The sequence below is a fragment of the Girardinichthys multiradiatus genome, chromosome 9, assembly GCF_021462225.1.
Source record: "Girardinichthys multiradiatus isolate DD_20200921_A chromosome 9, DD_fGirMul_XY1, whole genome shotgun sequence".
NCBI lineage: Eukaryota > Metazoa > Chordata > Actinopteri > Cyprinodontiformes > Goodeidae > Girardinichthys > Girardinichthys multiradiatus.
Window position 1 is genome coordinate 21,442,184 of NC_061802.1, and position 21,635 is coordinate 21,463,818.

At 39.4% G+C, this 21,635-nt stretch overlaps 1 protein-coding gene and 1 long non-coding RNA gene across 2 annotated transcripts in view; one reads left to right on the plus strand and one right to left on the minus strand.

The window, feature by feature from the left end:
- Positions 1-20,182, minus strand: part of rnf13 (ring finger protein 13) — a 56,794-nt gene extending 36,612 nt beyond the window's left edge. The window contains exons 1-3 of the mRNA XM_047373890.1: positions 19,962-20,182; positions 18,193-18,431; positions 18,022-18,102 (exon numbers count right to left, since the gene is read on the minus strand). Coding sequence (XP_047229846.1) covers positions 18,022-18,102; positions 18,193-18,306 — 195 coding nt within the window. The 5' untranslated portion in view covers positions 18,307-18,431; positions 19,962-20,182. The remainder of the gene's footprint in view (positions 1-18,021; positions 18,103-18,192; positions 18,432-19,961) is intronic.
- Positions 240-9,780, plus strand: LOC124873329. The gene is made up of 2 exons (XR_007039499.1): positions 240-921; positions 7,803-9,780. It is a non-coding gene; the product is annotated as an uncharacterized LOC124873329 (long non-coding RNA).
- Positions 20,183-21,635: the final 1,453 nt, after the last annotated feature.

Sequence of the window (21,635 nt, forward strand, 5' to 3'; positions counted from 1 at the left end):
TATCTGAAGGGTAAAGCAGGTTTTCTCATGGATGTGGAGTAAAGGCTTATTTCTTGGTAACCATGACCTTTCTGTTGCAGCTGTGCTTCCTATCCTTTCTCTTGCGTAAAGTTGCTCTGTGCCCTAGAAGAAAATATCCCCGGCCTATTGGTACAGAGAACTAAGGACTTCTCTGCAGCTGCTCCAGTGGTTGGTGAGACCTACAAAAACAGGAAGTGGTCTATCTGTGCTGGTTTCCAAATGCCATTGTTGAGACTATTTTCCTCTAAAGTGTGAACAGCACAGGCTAATAATGGCAAAAGCAATCCAGACCATTTGAAGACATTTGCATAAACTGACAAAGAGTAGAAAAGAAGAACTGAGTGTAGGAGCAGGTAATGAAACTGTTTGGATATTTGGTCGCATGGTTAATCAGCGGAACCTTTCATTGTGAGGCAGGTGTTCCACCCGGAAGGGGAGAAACAGTTTTTGACCGCTGAAGTAAGATGCTGTCAACAGGTGTAAGCGTGTGGAAATATGTTTGTCTTCAAGTGGAAACGGATGAGATGTAAATAAAATAAATAGATGACCTGCATAATGAGCAGTGTTAACTCGGACTTTAATTCATCCGACAAGACAACAAGCAGTGCGTCAACACTACCCTGGTGTATCACCTCAGTGGCTTAAAGCATTGGCTTGGCCTGTACAATGAAAGTCAAAAACTGTGAGTTCGAGAACTGTGCATTGCATGGAGCTTTGGATGCGAGATTGATGGCATTTGGCTACGACGAGGGACTCATGATGGAGCCTGTATGTTTGGAATGACGCGTCAGCTGGTTGGCCTCAGCTCACCTGCAGCGGGTGACGTTGAACAGGGTCGACGTCGGTGAGGATGCCGTGGATCTTCTCATTGCTGGATTTGAAAGCATTCATCAGAACTAGGTATGTGTAGCGCTACTAGTATTATGATGGCCATCTAAATCTTAATGTGTGCAGACATAATAGCGTAAACCAAATGCATTAGTTGCTGAAGTGGATGAACAACTGACTTTGTATCAATTGACGTTTTGCGATCTATTGACTATCGGACTTTAAAAAATGGAGGATTGCGCAGAAAATGTGGATATACCAGTTGGTGTTAGTGCGCCAGCCACTGCTGAGAGCTCGGACTTTGTGGCCAGCTGTAGTGACACACAAAGGAGCAAGCGGGTGGTTAAACTTTCTGCTAAAGCAATTGCTGATAGAATAGATAGACTGCAAATTGGTAGGAGAGCTAAGCTAAATAAAGCTAGCAATTTAAAGAAAAAGATACAAGGTTTAATGCAAAATGGTTTGCTTTCAGCAGTACAGAAATCTCTTGATGGGTACATTGATTTGTGTGAAGAAATAAGATGTATACATGATTCACTAACGCTTATATTGCCAGTTGAGGATAAAGAAAAACATGAAACATGGCTTAAAGCAAAAATTATGTTTACTGATGAATTCATTGAAAATGTGAAAGAGTGGGTTAAATCCAAAGAAGATGAGGTGTCTAAAAATGAAGGTAATGAAGGTATTTTGAATATTGATGATGATATTAATCATGATGGGGTGGATAATGATGACACTGACCCTAATGATAGTGTTTCCAATGTGGGGAAACATGGCAACAAAAGTGTTACCAGTAATAAATCAAGTACCACTTCCTCTGCACAAATTAAAGCAGCAGCACAAAGGGCTGCACTTATTGCAAGAATGGCTGTTTTAAAGGAACGTCTTGCTTGGAGGAACAGGAACAACTAATAAAAAGGAGGAAGGAACAGCTTGACCTGGAAACTGAGTTAGCTGCGTCTACTGCCAAGTCGGCAGTTCTGCAGGATTCTGATGAACAGTGTCGTTCTCTTGCACTTAATGATGGAAAGAACTCTTATTTTGAACACGAAAAAAGGAAACGGACATCACTTACAACTCTTAACGCCATGGCAAAGGAATACAAGCCTGCAGCATGTAAAATAACGCAGCAGACGAACGTAGCACCAACAAAAAGCTAATTGCAAACAATGGATGTGCGACCAAAACAGCCTGAAAGGAAAACTTCAGCAATAAAGCAGCACTTGGATGGACATGATCAAATGCACCTGGAAGCACCACACATTTTGCCGCATGTTGCAACAACTGCTTGGGAACATCAAAATAGAAAGAAATTAAGTCATCAACTCGATCAAGTTCTTCCTGGGGATGTTGTCACCATTATGCACAAGCAAAATGAAATAACAGCTGCCCTTGTGCACCAACAGCGCTTATTGTCTTTGCCATCACGAGACATACCTGTGTTTGAAGGAGATCCATTTCAATATAAAGCTTTTATTAAAGCATTTGAAGAAGGAGTCGAAGGCAAAGCAAGCAAAGCTGACTGCTTGTATCATTTGGAACAGTTCACAAGAGGACAGCCTAAGGAGCTGGTTTGCTGCTGCCAGCATATGGATCCTGAACGTGGATACATTGTGGCAAAGGGTCTTCTTCAAGAACATTTTGGGAACGAGTTCAAGATAGCAACTGCTTACATAAATAAAGCTTTAGCCTGGCCATCAATAAAATCTGAGGATTTTAAAGCTCTACAAGCTTATGCTTTATTCTTACGTGGATGTTGTAACGTCATGGAAGAACTTCAACATATGCACGAGTTGGATATGCCAAGCAACATGAAAATGGTGATTTCCAAGCTACCATACAAACTCAGGGAGCGATGGAGAGCTGTTGCTAATGACATTTTGGAGACATATAATCAACAAGCTAATTTTATCGAAGTGGTTGTGTTTCTGGAGAAACGTACGGATACTGTCTGATCCAATCTTCGGAGACCTTGATGTATATGGATCACAACATTCAGCTGGTTTGAGATCTTCCAGCAACTTTAAGGAATAGTCAAAGATCAGAGTGAAGAGAAGTAGTTTTGCTACTACAGTAACATCAATTGATTCCTCTGAAAATAAAGCTACAGCAAGTGGTTCAAAGACACAAAGGTTGTACTGTCATTGTAGTTCAGGTAGACACCTTTGGAAACATGCCAACAGTTTAAAAATAAACACAGAGAGAGAATTCATTTTTTTGAAGGAGAAAGGAATTTGTTTAGGATGCTTATGTACTGGTCATATAAGCCGAGACTGTAATAATCGATTAATCTGTGAAGTCTGTGATCAACGACATCCCACTGTTCTGCATATTCCAAAGGCAAATTCTGATCCCGAAAAAATTGAGGAGCAGACAGGAGTTAAACCATCAACTCTTCTCTAGACATGTGGACATACAGGGGCCGGAAAAGGTCGCTGTATTCTTTCCATCATTCCAGTACAGGTTAAGTCCACTAAAGGAATTGAGGTCATACAGACATATGCATTTTTAGATCCGGGAACCACGGCTACATTTTGTTCAGAAGATCTCTTGCAAAGATTGAATATCGCAGGAAAAAGGCCTAACTTCCTTTTAAAATAATGGGGCAGGAAAAGGTTGTTAAAGCTTTTTCCTTGTCGGGCATTGAAGTTTCAGGTTTGGATGGAAACAATTTTTATCCTCTGCCGGACGTTCTAACACAGAAGCGAATGCCAGTCACTGCAGATGATATTGTCACTGCTGCAGAAATGGAACGTTGGCCTTACTTGTCAAAGGTTCATATACCCACTATAAAAGCCCGTGTTGACTTGTTGATAGGAACCAACGCTCCCAAGATATTGGAACCTTGGGAAGTGGTCAACAGTTGTGGAGATGGCCCTTATGCTATAAGAACAGTTTTGGGCTGGATGATTAATGGCCCTTTGAATAGAGATGGTAATGGCAGCAGTATTGATGTGGAGCCCCATTCTGCTTTGGTGAATAAAATCTCTGTGTCTAACCTGGAGTCCCTGCTAAACAACCAGTATGACCACGATTTCAATGAAAGGACTTCAGAAAAAAGGGAAATGTCAAGAGAATACGTTAGATTTATAAAAATCATGGAATCCTCTGCAACTCTACAGGAAAAGAGGTATTGTTTGAAGTTGCCCTTTAAAAGACCAGATGTCATCCTGTCAAACAGCTACTCTGTAGCCAAGCAGTGGATACTTGGATTAAGGAGGAGGTTTGTAAGAGACTCGCAATTTCATAAGGAATATTCAAGCTGTCTCCAGGATGTTCTGATAAAGGTTATGCTGAACAGGTGCCTGACCAGCAGTTAAAGGGCACAAGTGGGAAAGTATGGTATATTCCTCACCATGCTGTTTATCACCCTAAAAAGGGTTCTTTACGAATGATATTCGATTGTGGAGCCACATATCAAGGAACATCATTAAATCATGAACTATTGCAAGGGCCCAACCTCACTAGTTCCTTACTAGGAGTACTGCTTCGCTTTAGGCAGGAGCCTGTAGCATTTATGGGTGACATTCAGGCTGTGTTCCATCAGGTGAAAGTTGCAGAACAGGACAGAGACTTTCTACGCTTTCTCTGGTGGCCAGGAGGAGACATCAGCAGAGAGCTTTACTGCTCTACTTTTACTCTCACTCACTTAAAACTGTGCACATATATTTATATTATATTGTAGATATGTTTATACTGTTTAATTTGTACTGTATTGCACCAACTACGCCAAAACAAATTCCTTGTATGTCCAAAAACGTACTTGGCAATAAAGCTTTTCTGATTCTGATTCTGAGCTTAAAGTCTACAGAATGACTGTGCACTTGTTTGGAGCAGTTTCATCTCCCAGTTGCGCTAGCTATGCATTAAAGAAAACTGCGGATGATAACAGACGACTTTTCTGATGATGCTGTTCGTGCTGTCAAGAGAAGGTTTTATGTTGATAACTGCTTGATGAGCTTGGGTTCCGAGGAATCGCCCATAAAAATGGTGAATGAACTCAACATTCTCTGTGAAAGAGGTGAATTCCATTTGGAAAAATGGATAAGTAACAGTCGAGCAGTATTGCAGTCAGTCGCTGAAGATCAGTGGGCAAAGGATATAAAAGAGCTCAACTTAGATCGAGATGATCTTCCCGTTGAAAGAGCTTTAGGCCTACTTTGGTGAGTCCAGTATGACTGCTTTAAATTCAAGATGGAGATGAAACAGCAGTCTCTAAGCAGGCGTGGCATGCTGTGGTTCAGTGTATGATCCTTTGGGGTTTCTGGCACCAGCCACCCTGCCTGCAAAAATGATGCAGCAAGACCTCTGTAGGAGGAGTTGTGGATGGGATGATGTCAGGCCACTGGATGTCTTGAAACAGTGGGAAAAGTGGTTGGAAGAAGTCAAGTTGCTCGCATCCTTCCAGGTGGCTAGATGTATGAAGCCTAAGGATTTTGGGGACCTCATGCATAGCCAATTACATCATTTCGCTGATGCCAGTAAAGATGGCTATGGGACTGTGACATACATCAGGTTGAAAGACAACAGAGATCATATTTATGTTGCTGACCCTGATCTAAATGATGGGCAAATGGTAGGACAAAAGGCCTCAGCAACATCAAAAAGTAGCTCTCCAACGGCTAAAGAACTTAAGGAAGCTGAGCTGGCCATCATACGTCATTGTCAGCAGCAAAGGTTCGAAGATTAAATTTCCTCCTTGCTATCAAAGAGTGGAGCAGTAAGCAGAAAAAGTTCCATCTACAAACTGGATCCTATTTTGGATAATGGGCTGTTAAGAGTTGGAGGAAGGTTAAGTAAGGGAGCAATGGCAATTGAGGAAAAACACCCTCTTATCCTCTCCAAGGAGCAGTATATCTCCAGCCTTATTCTTAAATATATCCATCAGTTATTGGGACACAGTGGACGAAACCATACTCTGTCAACTCTTCAGAGGAAGAATTGGATTACCAATGCAAATGCAGCTGTAAGGAAAATCATATCTGATTGCAGTATTTGCAGATGCTTTAATGGGAGAATGTTGAAGCAAAAGATGGCAGACCTTCCAAAAGAAAGAATTGTTCCAGATTTCCCTTATTTTGGACCTTTCGAAATCAAGCAAGGCAGAAAAACATGCAAACGTTACGGAGTGATATTTACCTGCATGGCAAGTAGAGCGAGGTAGCAAACTCGCTTGAGACAGATGCCTGCATCAATGCAATACGTCGGTTCATCAGCAGGAGAGGTCAAGTTGTCCATATCAGGTCAGACAACCAATTTTGTTGGAGCCAAAAGAGAGTTAAGAAAAGCTCTTGTTGCATTGGATCATAAGCAAATTCAAGACACTCTGATTTCAACTGGAGTTGAATGGAGTTTCAATCCACCAGCAGGATCCCACTATGGTGGAGTGTGGGAACGTATGATACGCCTGATAAGGCGTATCCTCAACTCAGTTTTATGCCAGCAGACATTGAATGATGATGGACTTCACACTGTTATGTGTGAAGTAGAAGCCATTTTGAATGATCGTCCAATTACAAAGCTGTCTGATGAGCCAAATGACTTGGAGCCTCTCACGCCAAATCATCTTCTTCTGTTAAAGGGAAAACCTGCCTTACCACCTGGGCTATTTGAACCCTCCGATATGTATGTGAAACGTTGTTGGAGACAAGTTCAACATATCTCTGATTTGTTTTGGAAACGTTGGATCATGGAGTACCTGCCATTACTGCAAGAAAGACAGAAGTGGAATCAAAGGAAACAGAGTTTGAAATCTGGAGATGTCATCATCATGGATTCGGCTGCTCCATGTGGTTCCTGGCCTCTTGCTAAAGTGCTAGAAATTTTCCCTGACAAAAAGGGCGTTCTGTCAAGCTACAGACAAAGAACAGCATTATTGAGAGACCTGTTACTAAACTCTGTTTGATACAACGAGTGTAAACTGTATCAACTAGGTTACCTTTCTGTGTATAACTGAAGGTTTTTTTTTGTTTTTATTTTTCTTTCTTTTCTCTTTCACATTTGGCTCCTATTATTATTGAATATAATTGTTATGTTTGGCTGTCATAACAATTAGGGGCCGGTGTGTAGGAGCAGGTAATGAAACTGGATATTTGGTCACATGGTTAATCAGCGGTCTATAAGGGCGGAACCTTTCTTTGTGAGGCAGATGTTCCACCCGGAAGGGGAGAAACAGTTTTTGACCACTGAAGTAAGATGCTGTCAACAGGTGTAAGCGTGTGGAAATATGTTTGTCCTCAAGTGGAAACGGATAAGATGTAAATAAAATAATTAGATGACCTGTATAATGAGAAGTGTTAACTCGGACTTTAATTCATCCGACAAGACAACGAGTAGCGCGTCAACACTACGCCGGTGTATCACCTCAGTGGCTTAAAGCATTGGCTTGGCCTCTACACTGAGAGCTTGCAAAACAAAGCCCCACTTCTCTCCAACACCCGGTTAATTGCACCATGAAGCTGTGTGAGATCGTCAGAAAGGTCAAAACACAAAAATATCTCCCAGCATCAAGAGGATGAAAGGAAAGGATTTTCAGGCTAGAAAATCCTTTCTTGTGACAACCAGTTCAGCTGGAGTACAAAGCTTGCTTAAGTGGGTGGCGGTGATTAGTTCATTACTGTGCATTTACCGGAACAAGGAAAAAAGACATGCGACCGTTGCAGGTGCATGACTCCATAAGCAACTCACAACTGACAAAACCATTTAAATGCTTTTACAGTCTGAACATTTGACCTTTCTCCAGGGATTAAAATGAATGCACCTATTTGCACACTTGTGCACTAAACTACACACAACCCAGGATACCCTTAAGGCTTTTTGAGATTTCACACCTCAATTTAAATATAATTGAGAAAGAGAAGCCATTCGTGCTTGAACAGAACAGGCTGCCTGAGTTACAGTGCTGTGAAAAAATATTTTACACTTACAGATTTCTTCCGTTTTTCATTTAGGGCTTCAGTGAACCACTGTGAGAGTCATGACCCACAAATGGAGACAAAACATGGAGCAGTTGTAAACCATCCCAGGAGTGTCCGTCCTACAACAGTTACTCCAAGAGCGCTGGGCGACTCTTCCAGGAGATCACAAAAGAACCCAGAACATCTTAAGCACTAAAGACCTCAGTTAGGGTCAGAGTTAATTATTCAACAATACTAAATAGACTGGACAAAAATAGCATCCATGTGAGGATTTAAAGACCAAAACCACTGCTGACCAAAAAAAAACGCAAAGGCCCCATCTGGCATTTGGACCAAAATATATCTTGCTAATATTCTGTGGGCTGAAAAGACATAAACTGGAACTTTTGGGAAGGTGTGGGTACATCCGGCTTAAAATAGCATTTCAGAAACATAATACAGAACATCATGATGACAAACAGGGTGGTGGTAGTATGATGGTATGGGGCTGCTTCAGGACTTGGATGACTTGTCATAAATGATGGAGCCATGAATTTTGCTTCCTATCTGAAGGACAACGTCCAGCCATCACCTTAAGCTCAAGCATGCTTTAGTTATGTATCATACGCCAAAGTTAACCTCTAAGCAGTTAAAAAAAAACAGCATGAAGGTTTTGAGGTGGCCTAGTCAAAGTCTGTACTTAAATTTAATTGAGGGGCTTTGGCATGACCTTAAACAGGCCGTTCATTCCCACAAATCCTCAAATTTTCCTCAGTTAAAACAATTTTGCAAAAAAGAAAGGGACAAAACTCTTCCGCAGTGTCAACAGACCGCCAAGGTGGCAAAACCAGCTTTTAGGTTCACATAGGGCCAGGCTGGCCTGGATAACCTTTTTATTCTCAATAACTGAAATCATTACTTGAAAGGTGCATTTTGTATTTACTCGGGTTATCTTTATTCGATATTAAAATCTCTACGGTGATTTCAAACATTATAAATGTGACCAAAAAGAAACCTGTATGGGGGCTATTTAGACTCTTTTTAAAACCTGCTGTACCTGATGATTATGCTTTGAGGCCAATGAAACGTAACACTGGCTATTATTTAAAGATCAATAAAAGAAAATGTAAACTTTTTGTAAAATTAAGAAGTTATCTGAATGACATAAAACTTCCAGGAAAAAATTTACAAATAATCAATTTAAACAGTGAAGATATTTAAAATTTGGAAAGGTTTTTATTAAAAGTAAAAAAAAAAAATGTTTAGAGTTTTGTGAACAGCAGCATTTTCTACGTCTACTCAGAATGATCTGCTTTTGTAATTAATAGAACAATAATTGACGAGGGTTGTTTATATTCAACTGAGAACGTATATAAAACGTAGACGTGTTTCATTTATGATCAAATAAAAAAATTCAAGCAACCATTATAATCCATTCCAAGCCAGATTAGTACAAAGTTTAAAAAGGAAAAAGTTAGAATCTACTTTAATTTAGGTTTACAACATAAGATTTGCAAATGATCATGAAATCATGAAACTGTTATTAGCCTGTTTGGGCTGATATTGAATGGACCCCACCCCCCTAAAAAAAACGTGTAGTTCAAAATTCCCACCCTCAGACAATGCTAGAAAATGTGTGCTGTAAAGTTGAAAGTTGAAAGAACCGAGGACAATTCGAAGATAAACAGCAAGTCAACAGTTTGCATCATTGCTTGTGCGAAGCTTTTCTGTTTGTACTTTTACCTTATTGAATCTAGAAGTAGAGCATACAGCTATTTTTAGTTTGCAGAAAAAACAAATGCCCCAAATCATTAATATTACATTCTTCATGTAAAGAAAGAGTGAAAGAAACTTTAAACGATTTTATGTAACTAAAGGCAATTCATTTTACTGCTTTTTTTTGCAGTAATCCAATGAGCTACTCAGAAATATTAAAAACACGTGGTGGAGGCTGCATTTACCCAACCTCTTGCATCTTTTATAAACTGTGGACAAGCATTCTGACTTTTAGATTAAAAAATATTGCATTCAACTTTTTTTTTCGACTTTGTTTTATTCTGTACGTCTGGGACGTTCCTACCGGTTGGCACCTGTTATAATAAACTAGTGTTGCAGAAACAAAACAAACCATGGAGGCTTTTGAACAGAAAGAGTCGCCTGTGAGACGGTCAACAGATCGCATATTTGCAAAATTGAATGGAAACAAAAATGACCAATAGTACAGTGGGATGAAAAATATTTCTGCTAAAGAGGACAGGATTATTTATAAATTGTGGTAATGCTTCGAACGGACAACCTAATGTAAAACAGCCCAAATAAAACTAGCGACAAGCCTGATTTTAAGTTTCCAAGTAAAGGAGACAGATCTTTTTAAAGATATTTTTTCGGCACTAGTGCCCTTTATTTTTTATTTTTTGACAGTAGGCAGACAGGAAAGAGGGGTAGAGGGGGAGACAATCGGCAACTGTTGCCGTGTCCGGGACTCGAACCTGGGACGGCCACTTCAAGGACTGTAGCCTCCGTATAAGGTCACGCGCTTAACCCCTACACCATCAGCGCTGCGCCCAAGGAGACAGATCTTTGTGTTTTCTTCTACTAACAGCCTTATCAGGATCCCCTGTAGAAATCAGGAGCTTCCACAAATCTAATGTTTCACAGGGTAATGTTTGCACTACCTGCAACTAAATCTCTAGAACGGTTTCAGCTTAAAATATTTTATTTTAGAAAGAAAGTGAAACATTCTTACAGTCATTTCATAAAAACACAGGTTGCACTTAAAGGTAATTATGCCAGGACTGATGCAGAGTTGAAGGTACAGTTCCATATGGTACATACAGTAGGTGAACACAGGCTTACAGCTGTCTGCTGCAGAGGCTGAGCTGACTGTAAACACAGAGTTGTGCAATTAGAAACAGGAACAGCTCTGTGTGGAGCCTGCTTCCCTGTGGGGAATCATCAGGAAATAAATAGGCCTGTGTTGTCTTGTGAGGCCAGATGTTTCCCGTGGGATTATAAAACTATAAACTTACAGCACAACTTATAATTCTAAGAAACTTGGTGCAGTTCATAGTAAAGAGACTAAATGTTCTATACATTGCCTTAAAAAAAGTATTCATGCGTGTCACCCATAAACGGAGGCTACAGTCCTTGACGCAGCCGTCATGGGTTCAAGTCTCCGCCTACTGACCTTCGCTGCATTTCTTCCCCTCCCTCTCTCTCCACCTCATTTCTTATCGGGCAACTTACAAAATAGAGGCCAAATAAAATTTTGAAAAAAACATTTGTTGCCCTTGAACTTTTTCAAATTTTATTTCACATTACGACCACAAAATTCTATGTATATTGCTAGGATTTTAAGTGACAGCGCGACACAAAGCGGTGCATAATTGTAAAACTGAAGGAAAATAGTACATTATGTGTGGATGAAAACCAAGGCTACACATCACCCTAAACCAGTGGTCTGCAACCTGTGGCTCCTGAAGCTCGAGACAAATTTTATTTACTAAAAATTAAGGGCAAAAATGGCTATTTGGGTTGTAAAGGTTGCTGATCCCTGTCCTAAGCACACCACCCAAAAATGGGGAAACGCTGCAATGACAGCATCATGTTTTTCTTCAGCAAGAACTAGAAAGCGGGTTATAGTTGATGGGAAGAAAGATGTAACTAAACACAACACAATCTTGGAAGAAAACCTGTTGGAGGTTGCAAAATATTTGAGACTGGGGCGGAAGTTCACCACCCAGAAGGACAATGACCCTAAACATACAGCCAGAGCTACAGTGATATGACTTAAGTGTTAGAATGGCCTAGTCAAAGTTCAGGACTAAATCCAGTTGACAAATTGTGGCAAGACTTAAATGATGACATTCTCCATCCAGTCTGACTGAGCTTGAACTATTTTGCCCAGAAAAATTTGCAAAACTTTGACTCTCTAGATATGCAAAGCTTATAGAGACAACCGCCCCCCCTCCAAAAAAAACCTGCAAAAAGTGTTCTATATAGTCCTGAGTAAGTGGAGCTGAAAACATATACCAGTCCTCAAGAGCTACCATTCTGGAACCTTTAGATGCATCTCTACTATAACTACACAAATCAGATGAATGGCTCGTTACCAGGCCTCTGCAGAGCTGAACAACTGGCTGATGTGGGAATTCAGTCATTCGATTCCGGTGTGTTGGAGCAGGGAGGCATCTAAAAGTTGCAGAATAGTAGCTTTGAAGGACTGGAGTTGATTACCCTTGACATATCAACGCCACATTTCTCATTGGAGGAAAAATGCACTTAAACTTTATAATTTTGTAAATGCTGTAATGTGTAAAGCTGAGAGAACAATTTCTTTACGTTGATCTGAAAAACCCTCCAGATCATAATGTAATATACATACATAGTTTAAGAAAAGTATTTACAATCCTGCCGCAGTTCACATTCTTTCGCCATAATGATAAAAACATCTGCCCTCTTTGACAGGAAAAAATAGCTTTCCTCCCCTCCAGTCCTAAACCGTGGTAATGTGGTTGATTACTGGGCTACGTTTGACAACAAAATGTTACTCTGTGCTGATGTAAAAATCACAGACCGTGACAGCGTGCTGCCAAGCGCAGCCAGACAGAGACAAATATAGGCAGCAAATGAAGGGCGTTATTTTGCAAGCCCTCAGACACCTGAGCAGCAAGTAAGCATGTGGTTAAAGTTTTCTGTCCCATCTGAACAGCAAAATGAGGCCAGAGGCCATGAAAATAGATCAATAAAACACAGAGAGTAGATGTAAATTAAAATCAAAACAGAAGACAGAGAGACTAATCCTGTTCTTACGTAATACTGATATTCTTGCACACGTAAACAAAGTGCATTGATTGAATGCTAATCCCTTTTGTTGTTCTGGATTGATGCGTGTCTGCATGTAAATTCCAATCTGATTAAAGGGAAATTCTCAACGAGGGTTCCTGCTCTGAAAAAGAAAACCTGGCTTGAGGTTTATGTCATCCGCTTACCGGCGCTGACTCCTTCAGGCATTCTGTGCTTATACGTGACAGAAAGAACAAAGCCAAAAGGATAAGAGACAGTAATAAACAATCAAAAAAAGCCATAAACTGTCAGGTACAACCAGACACAGAGTTATAATCAGCAACTAAATCATATAAACTGGCTTTATTGAACATTCGATCTCTGTTAGGAAAATAATTTTTAATCAATGACTTCATTACTAACCACGATCTTGATGTTATGTTTTTAACAGAAACATGGTTACACGAATTTAATGAAGCTCCCATTCTGATAGAGGCGACGCCTCCGAAATTCAATTTTCTTTGTGAGAGCAGACAGCAAAGAAAAGGTGGAGGGGTGGCCACTTTGTTTAAAGATTTATTAGAGTGTAAAAACGTATTTCTGGGCAAACTTGACTCTTTTGAATATTTGGCTCTCCGGGTAAAGAGCCCGGTCCGAACCATGTTCTTGAATATTTACAGGCCTCCTAAGTCCAAAACAAACTTTTTCAGTGATTTTAATGAGCTTTTATCTGCGATATGTGTTTATTATGACTGTTTAATTATTGTGGGAGACTTCAACATTCACATTGACAATCCTGAAGACAGAAGTACAATAGATCTATGTGACACTCTTAGAAATTTTGGTTTGACTCAACATGTTAAACTCAAACGCACAAACAGGGACATATTTTGGACTTGATCATCACTAAGGGTCTAAACATTTCCAATGTGTCTGTAACTGATGTTGCCCTATTTGACCACTTTTCTGTTATTTTTGAAAGCATCATCTGCTATGACTCAGTTTGCCAAAGAGACATTATAAGAAAACGCATCTTTAAGGACGGTGCTGCTGAAACCTTTAACCAGATTTACTCTTCTACCTCCACTTTGCCCTGTAACACTGTAGATGTGCTGGTAGATAACTTTCATTCTAAAATCTCTGACATCATTGATTCAATTACTCAAATTAAAGTGAAAGTCGTTTCTGGGAAGAAAATGTCTCCATGGAGAAGTGCTCCACCAGTCAGAAGTGAAAAAAAGGAGTGTCAAAAAGCTGAACGCAGGTAGCGAAAGACTGTCCTCCAGGTTCACTATATTATCTATAAAGAGAGACTATACAGATATAACCTACAACTGAAAAATCCAAGGGAATCTTTCTTTTCTGAGATCATCAGCAAAAACATTAACAATGCTCGTGCATTATTTGCCACGGTCGACAGGCTAACAAACCCTCCTGTAACTGTAGCATCTAAACTCCACTCTACCAGGGCCTGCAATGAATTTGCTAAATTCTTTACTGAAAAAACCCAAAAGATCAGAGGGTCAGTCGGCACATCCACATCAACTCCAGTAGCAATGCTGTCTCCAACTAGAACTGATTTGACAAAATTTCCCAATTTCACCAAATAAATTACAAAAACTTAGAAGAAATCGTACAGCAACTAAGCTCTTCTTCCTGCTGTCTCGATCTTTTACCCACAGCTTTCCTTAAGAAAACTTTGCCTGTAATAACATCTGATTTAACTCAAATAATAAACACGTCCCTTTTGTCAGGTGTTTTCCCCCAGGCCCTAAAAACAGCAATTATCAAACCTCTATTGAAAAAGAGCAACTTAGACAAGCTGCTACTGCAGAACTACAGGCCTATATCAAACCTCCCCTTCATCAGTTAGATTATTGAAAAAGCTGTGTTTCAGCAGTTAAACAACTTCCTAACAACGACCAACCGCTTCGATGTCTTCCAGTCAGGCTTCCTGCTCACCACAGTACAGAGACTGCTCTTGTCAAGGTGTTCAATGACATCCGTATAAATGCAGACTGTGGAAGAACCACAGTGCTGGTATTACTGGACCTTAGTGCAGCATTCGACACTGTTGATCACTCCATTTTATTAGAGCGCCTGGAAAACTGGGTCAGCCTTTCTGGTACAGCACCCAACTGGTTTAAATCCTACTTGAAGGACAGGGACTTTTTTGTGTCAGTAGGTAACTTTACATCAGAGAGCACAAATATCACATGTGGCGTTCCCCAAGGGTCCATCTTAGGGCCCCGCCTATTCAATATCTACATGCTCCCCCTAACTCAGATTTTAATCAACAACAACGTAAGTTATCATAACTATGCAGATGACACACAGCTATACGTTACGATGTCACCAGGTGACCATGAACCCATTCAAGCGCTGGGTAAATGCTTAGAAGAAATCAATGCATGGATGGGCCAAAATTTTCATCAGCTGAATCAAAACATAACTGAAGTAATAATCTTTGGACCAAAGGAAGAGCGTTTAAAAGTTAGCACACAGCTTCAGTTAATACAGCTAGAAACCACCAGTCAGGCTCGAAACCTGGATGTAGTGATGGACTCAGACCTGAACCTTCAGAGGCACATAAAGACAGTAACAAGGTCGGCCTTCTATCACCTAAAGAACATCTCCAGGATTAAAGGACTGATGTCTCAGCAGGACCTTGAAAAACTAATTCATGCGTTCATCTTTAGTAGAATTGATTACTGCAACGGTGTCTTCACAGTTCTGCCTAAAAAGTCAATCAGACAGCTGCAGTTGATCCAGAACGCTGCGGCCCGCATCCTCACTAGAACTAAGAAGGTGGAGCACATCATCCCGGTTCTAAAGTCCCTACACTGGCTCCCTGTAGCTCAGAGAATAGACTTTGAAATACTTCTGTTAGTCTATAAATCACTGAATGGCTTAGCACCAAAATACATTACAGACTTGTTGTCAGTGGATCAACCATCCAGACCTCTCAGGTCATCTCGCTCAAATCTACCCTGCTTTCCCAGAACCAGAACCAAACATGGAGAAGCAGCTTTTAGTTCTTATGCTCCACTAATCTGGAATAAACTCCCAGAAAACTGTAAAAGCGCCGAAACCCTAAGATGCTTTAAATCACGATTAAAAACCTATTTGTTTAGAGTGGCCTTTGACTGTGCCATCTAAACATTATTAATGTTTTCAGTCCAATTTTCCTTTCATTTTCTTATCCATCATTCTATTCTCTTTATTTTATTTTTTTAATTACCTCTGTTGTTTGATTTTATGTATCATTGTAATGTTTTTCCGTATGTACAGCGCCTTGAGTGCCTTGTTGCTGAAAAGCGCTATACAGATAAACTTGACTTGACTTTGTATGTGCACTCTATTTAAAATTAAAAACACAGAGAAATCAGCCTTTGACTGGAAACAAATGAAATTTAGTTTATTTGGACCTGGCCAGTGCTTGGCCTGTCAGAAATTATATAAAACAAACCTTTTTCCAGTCGCTGAAGGCACCATTCTTAAGAGCTACCAGTTTGCAATAGGTGTTGGGAAAGTTAGATATCACTGATACCCGTTAGGTGTCAGAAGAAGAAAACATGTGAGAAGCCATTTAAAATCAGATAGTATTTTCTACCTCATGTCGAGACATGTTCATACAGGCTGCGAGAAAGCGAGAGAGTAAGATTTTCAGCAAATAACAGAAAGGCTGAATGGAGTGCAGAAAAGTTGCTCCGTTTCATTCTTTTAATGATTCTATTCGTCTTGAAACACGTTCAACGTGGAAATATTGGCAGAATTTTAGAAATCTCAGTTAGGGTAAATAGCTATATTCATTAGGGGATGCACCCATGCTAGCTGTACTAACCAAACTAATCTTTAACAAAAGATGCTAAAAAAAGTTTGTAAACTTTATAATCATCTTGTTTTTGTTTTAAAACATCAATAAAACAGTTTTATAATGACTGCTTTCTCATATAGACATCATACCTGTTCCTAAAACATGTTTAATGTCCTTATTTCATACTGTAGTTCTTAAGGTAAAATCGTAATAGACAGTTCACAGCTTTACAAAAATCGCAGATCAAAATATTAGCCACAAAATCCTAGATTTTTCCACTTCACATGTAATAGATCCAACATAACTGTATATCTGTACAAAAATCCGACAACATATGACTTTCAAATTTTAAAATTATACCTTGATGTCATTGCTAAAATTATAGTTTTCTACTCTTATAATGGTGTAATGATGATAAACATTGCACACACTAATTCAACAAACTGTTACAAACTATGACTGTCCAAACAGGCAGGTCCAAACACTAACAGACACAAAACAGGGCATTACATATTTCTCCACCAGCTTGTCTATATGAGTGAACAGCCTTTTTGTGCAGCATGAACAAGCTCTTGCCTGTGGGAAACACTACAATGGCCAGCTTAGATAGCAGACATGAATCATCCCCTCTGTTTGGGAGCTTTGTGGATCAACTTCAGTGAGGGCTGCTAATTATGGCATACAGAGAGATCTCACAACAACAAAGGCAACAACACATTGAAATGAAATAGTTTTAGCTCTTTAATGAAGCTTTATTAAAAGATAATCTGAATATTTCTACACTTTTCAAAGGTCGCTATGTAAATATTTATGAATTTTACATAACCTTTTAAAAGTTTACCTCAGAAAAATACCCGCTGTTAGTAAATCGAGTGCGAGCGTGTGTTAAAATCTTCATTCAGAAGGGCATTAAGGGTGTATTCACACATGCTGCTTTGGGTCCGCTTTGAACGGACCAGAGTCAGTTTAGGGCGAATACACTCTGAGGTAAACATTTGCCAATAAACCACCAATCCCTGAGGTTCCAACCTATTTTAAATTTCACAACTCCATACCTGTTCAGACTCAAATGTCTAGATTTTTTCAGTGGTTTTGTAACATTCTGGACATTTACAGTATAAAAACGTAACCTTGTCATGAAACAACACAACCTTGTATTTAGTTTTCAGTTCATAGGCGTGGTAAAAGGCCATTTCGCAGCTTTTGTTGCATCTGGAAAAAAACGTAAATCGGCCCTATCATAAAATCACTTACATTTGTAAAAATCATGCCACTATTATCCTAAAATTAATATTTTGTGATCTGTGACACTTTTGTTTTGTGTGTAAAAATTCTACAATACAGGAGCGTCCCTCAGACCCTGTTTAGGAACAACAGGTCCAGTTCAGGAAGGTCTCAAAAAAAAAGCTCTGAAATGTTATTTTGAATGTGTGTGCATTTATCTGTTGGTTCAGATCAATTTAAAGAGCTGTTAATTTTTTTGAAATTGTAAATGTTATCTATTAGATCATGGATAGAGAAATAAAGTCAGGACATATTTAGTCAGTTTTGCTTGTTTTATACTTATCCAGACTTGGAAAGTGACCAAATAAAAAAAAAACATTTCCAGACTGCATGGGAACCTTGAAGCCTATCACTGATAAGAATAACCCCTGACCCTCAGACACTCACCTTCAGTCCATCACCGGGAAGCCGGTAGCCAAACCGTGCAGGCATGTCGTCAAACGTTTCAGTTTTGTTATCAAATGAGTACTGAAATAAAAAAAATAAAATCAGTAAATAAACACTAGCACATAAAATAAGGTCGGTTTGTGCATTTTCTTTGTATACTGTAATTCTCACAGCAGCGATGTCAGCCTCCACGGGCAGCAGATTAAGGAAGGCGAAAAGCTGGACGGTGAAGATGGTATAAATCTGCGTGGCGGAGAGCATCAGCATTCCCAGAGACAGCAGCATTTTGGCATCACGTTACAATCCCCAGCTTCTATGCCACTCACTCATTAACATACAAAACCAGAAACGCACACACACGCAGACTGCCCTGCAGCAGGGCTCCTTCACACTGGCCGTGGTCGTCAAACCTAAAAAAGACAGAAAATACAACAGTATTTGTGTGGGTATTGTATTGATGATATTTTGTGTTTAACATAGCAAACTCTACAAGAAACATGGACTTCCAGGTCTGAAAGCCAGAGCTAATGTTGGGGAAAAAAGAATGACAGCAGGGGGCACTTGACTTGTGGATCTGATGATCAAGAAATACGTTAGACCGCAGTAAACGCTAACAGGACTGAAGAATAAAACAAATACATTTGTAAGGAGTAGAATATTGTGGAATTTATTAATAAATGGTATGTGGTCAAACAAGTCCAGTATTTCACCTTCAAAAAATTAGATTCACAATCAAAGAGAGCGAGAAGTTGTGTTGGCCGCTGCAGCTTCCTGTCTGTCTGCCTCAGGTGGTGGAGGCCTGGTAGCACCGCCAGGAGTGCGGTGCTGCCTGTACTGTTTTAGGTAGGTATTTTTTTATACCTACCTAAAACAGTAGGTATAAAAAATTATTGTGAACTGAAAGAATACATGTACTGTAAGTTTTATCTCAACAAGATAACCAGAACTGCAAGAACAACATGTTGCACGCCAAACTGTTAAGAGAACCTGTCCCCTTAGCAACCTCCTCCGGATGGAACCATCATCAGCAAAAGGAACATTTTAATTTCCTGAATCTGACTTTCCTGTAAGAAAGGAAAAAGTGTAGAAACATTTTTTTCAGCGATTTTATTAGCCGTGCGCACCAACCAGCAAAAACCGGCCACTGAACATTTTTTCCTGATTGTGGGACACAACTTTCCCCAGGTTTCAACGTAAACTGATTTTCTTCAGAATATAAACATATAAAATGCTGTAACTGTCTTCATTTTCCACCTACATACATGATCCTGGTACCCTTTGAAAGTTCTTTTTAATGCTCTTTCAGACTAAATATGTTCATTTGAAAATGTTGCTAAGATATCTAAAGTATGTTTAGCTCAGTTTTGTGTGTGACGATAACCAACTTTCTGATGTTTTGCCACACAATAAAATGTGTATCACAACCTCCAAGCTTATTGTGAACTAAAAACAACATCAGGCAGTGTATCAAGAAAGCAATATAATCATATTGGTTGTTTTTAACAGATGGGTTTGCCAATGTGCAGAGGGCAAACTATGTGAGACCACGGGTGACATTGGGTTTTTCATCATAACAAAGGGAAGTGAGGACAACGTCTTTCATAAGAGCAGGGGTCAGATGATGACTAAACATCAAGTGACAGTGATCACATTTTCTGAAGAAACGATATGAGATCATAACATGACAGCTAAATGCGGAGGAGGGTTCAAATGAAAACACACACTCAACATGGTCAGAAAGAAATGTAAACTATCGTTAAACTAAACCGAAAGGTAATAACTACACATGTAACAGTGTAATACAAGTAAGATCCTAACAATAATGCCAAGCATGTTTAAATATGTACATGTTTAGTACAGTACTTTTGCAAAAAAAAATCAAAACAGAGCAAGTTAGCATAAGGCTAGCACAGGCAGCTAACCTCCTTATGGGTGTTTACCTCTATTTCTGCTCGTAGCTTTGGCTTGTCCCAGAAACTACCAGCTGTCTGCGACATTAACCTCCTTTACTGCGCATTAAGTCAAGGAATAAACCCAATGGATGTAATTCATTCCGTTTGAACGCGGGGTCGATGAGTATGACCATAGACGTTACAGTTTAATCCCCATCGATAGCTTCGTTTTTCCTTGTAATGTGGGAGCACTAACTTCCGCCCCCTGCGGCGATCCACCCTCAGCCTCTGATTGGACGAAAGTCATGTCAATCATCTTATTCCGGAAGAGACTGTGGACGTAAACAGATCCACGTGACAGGCCAAACAACCATTCACTGCCTTCTGCAGTCTCATGAGTTCGGTATTTCAGCTGCAGAGATTAACGAAAAGAAAGAATGGCCTAAATATTTTACATGGTGTTAAAGTAGAACGAGTAGATTAATAGATGAAGTAGTTAACAGTGAGTTTTAAATCTTGAGCACCATCTATAGAAAATATGATCCAGCTTTGTTTTTTGGCTAAATTAAATTACATTGTCATTAATTAAATTACATCGGCAATAACTAGAGGTAAACCAGAACAGGGACATCCTTGATAAATGATGTAGACTTCTTGGATTAACCTGTATTTATCTGATTTGGATTTCAAAGGTAACATCTCTAACCTGACCTCAGACAAGTGGATGAACATTGTTGGAGAATGACGATTGTCAGCTCTTTCTAGGGAATCCCAAGACGTTCCCAGGCCAGAAGGGATACACGGGGTTCCTGCAGGGTCTTACATAAAAATAAATCAAAAAACGTTAGGCCTCAAAAAGTGCTAAATGTGCCCAGATTTTCCATAACGGGTCTTAAGTTACACCTTAATACATCTTAAGTTTGGACATTGCTTTTTCCATGGACTTTTTTTTTAAGAACATCTTTTAGAAATAAAATCATTTTCATTGAGATTTGCATTAATTTGATATGTTTGTTGTCCCATGTGTTGATATCAGTTGTTTTATGCTGTGACATAACTACAAGACCCAGATATTCATTTTCCTTATGAACCCTTGCAAGAATTCTGCTCTTTGCTAGCTTTTTGTAATTTAAGCAATTAAAATAGAAAGGTTTTGTTATATCCAATATTACATATTAGTTATTATGTTAATAACTTATCTATGTTTTAAAATGTAATTGCTCATGTTCCTATTGGAACTGCTGTGGAAAAGGAATTTAAAAGGAATGTAATTTATTTTGACCGACTGCACTATTGTAGAATCATTTCAAGTATTCTACTTGGGAACATTTGACAGATTCACCCTATTTGTACATGTAGTCTACTCTTAGAAAGACATTAAAATAAGAGGCATATATTAGATGAAACCAAACCAAACTGGGACACCTGTGTAAAAAAGAGTACTTGTGCCCAAAACCTAATAATACCTAGTAACTGAGAAGTCTTTAACATCGCTGTGGAGAAATGTTGGCCCACACTTCTTTGCAGAATCGCTTCAATTTAGCCACAAGGATGGATTTGAGCGTGACTGTTTAAAGTTACAACACAGTGTTTCAATTGGATTTAAGTCGGGACTAGACCATTTGCTAGTGTGCTTTGGATCACTGTCCTGCTGCATAACTAATTGCCCTTGATCCTAAGGTCACAACCAGATAGACATTCTCCCTCTGATTTTCTGTTTCT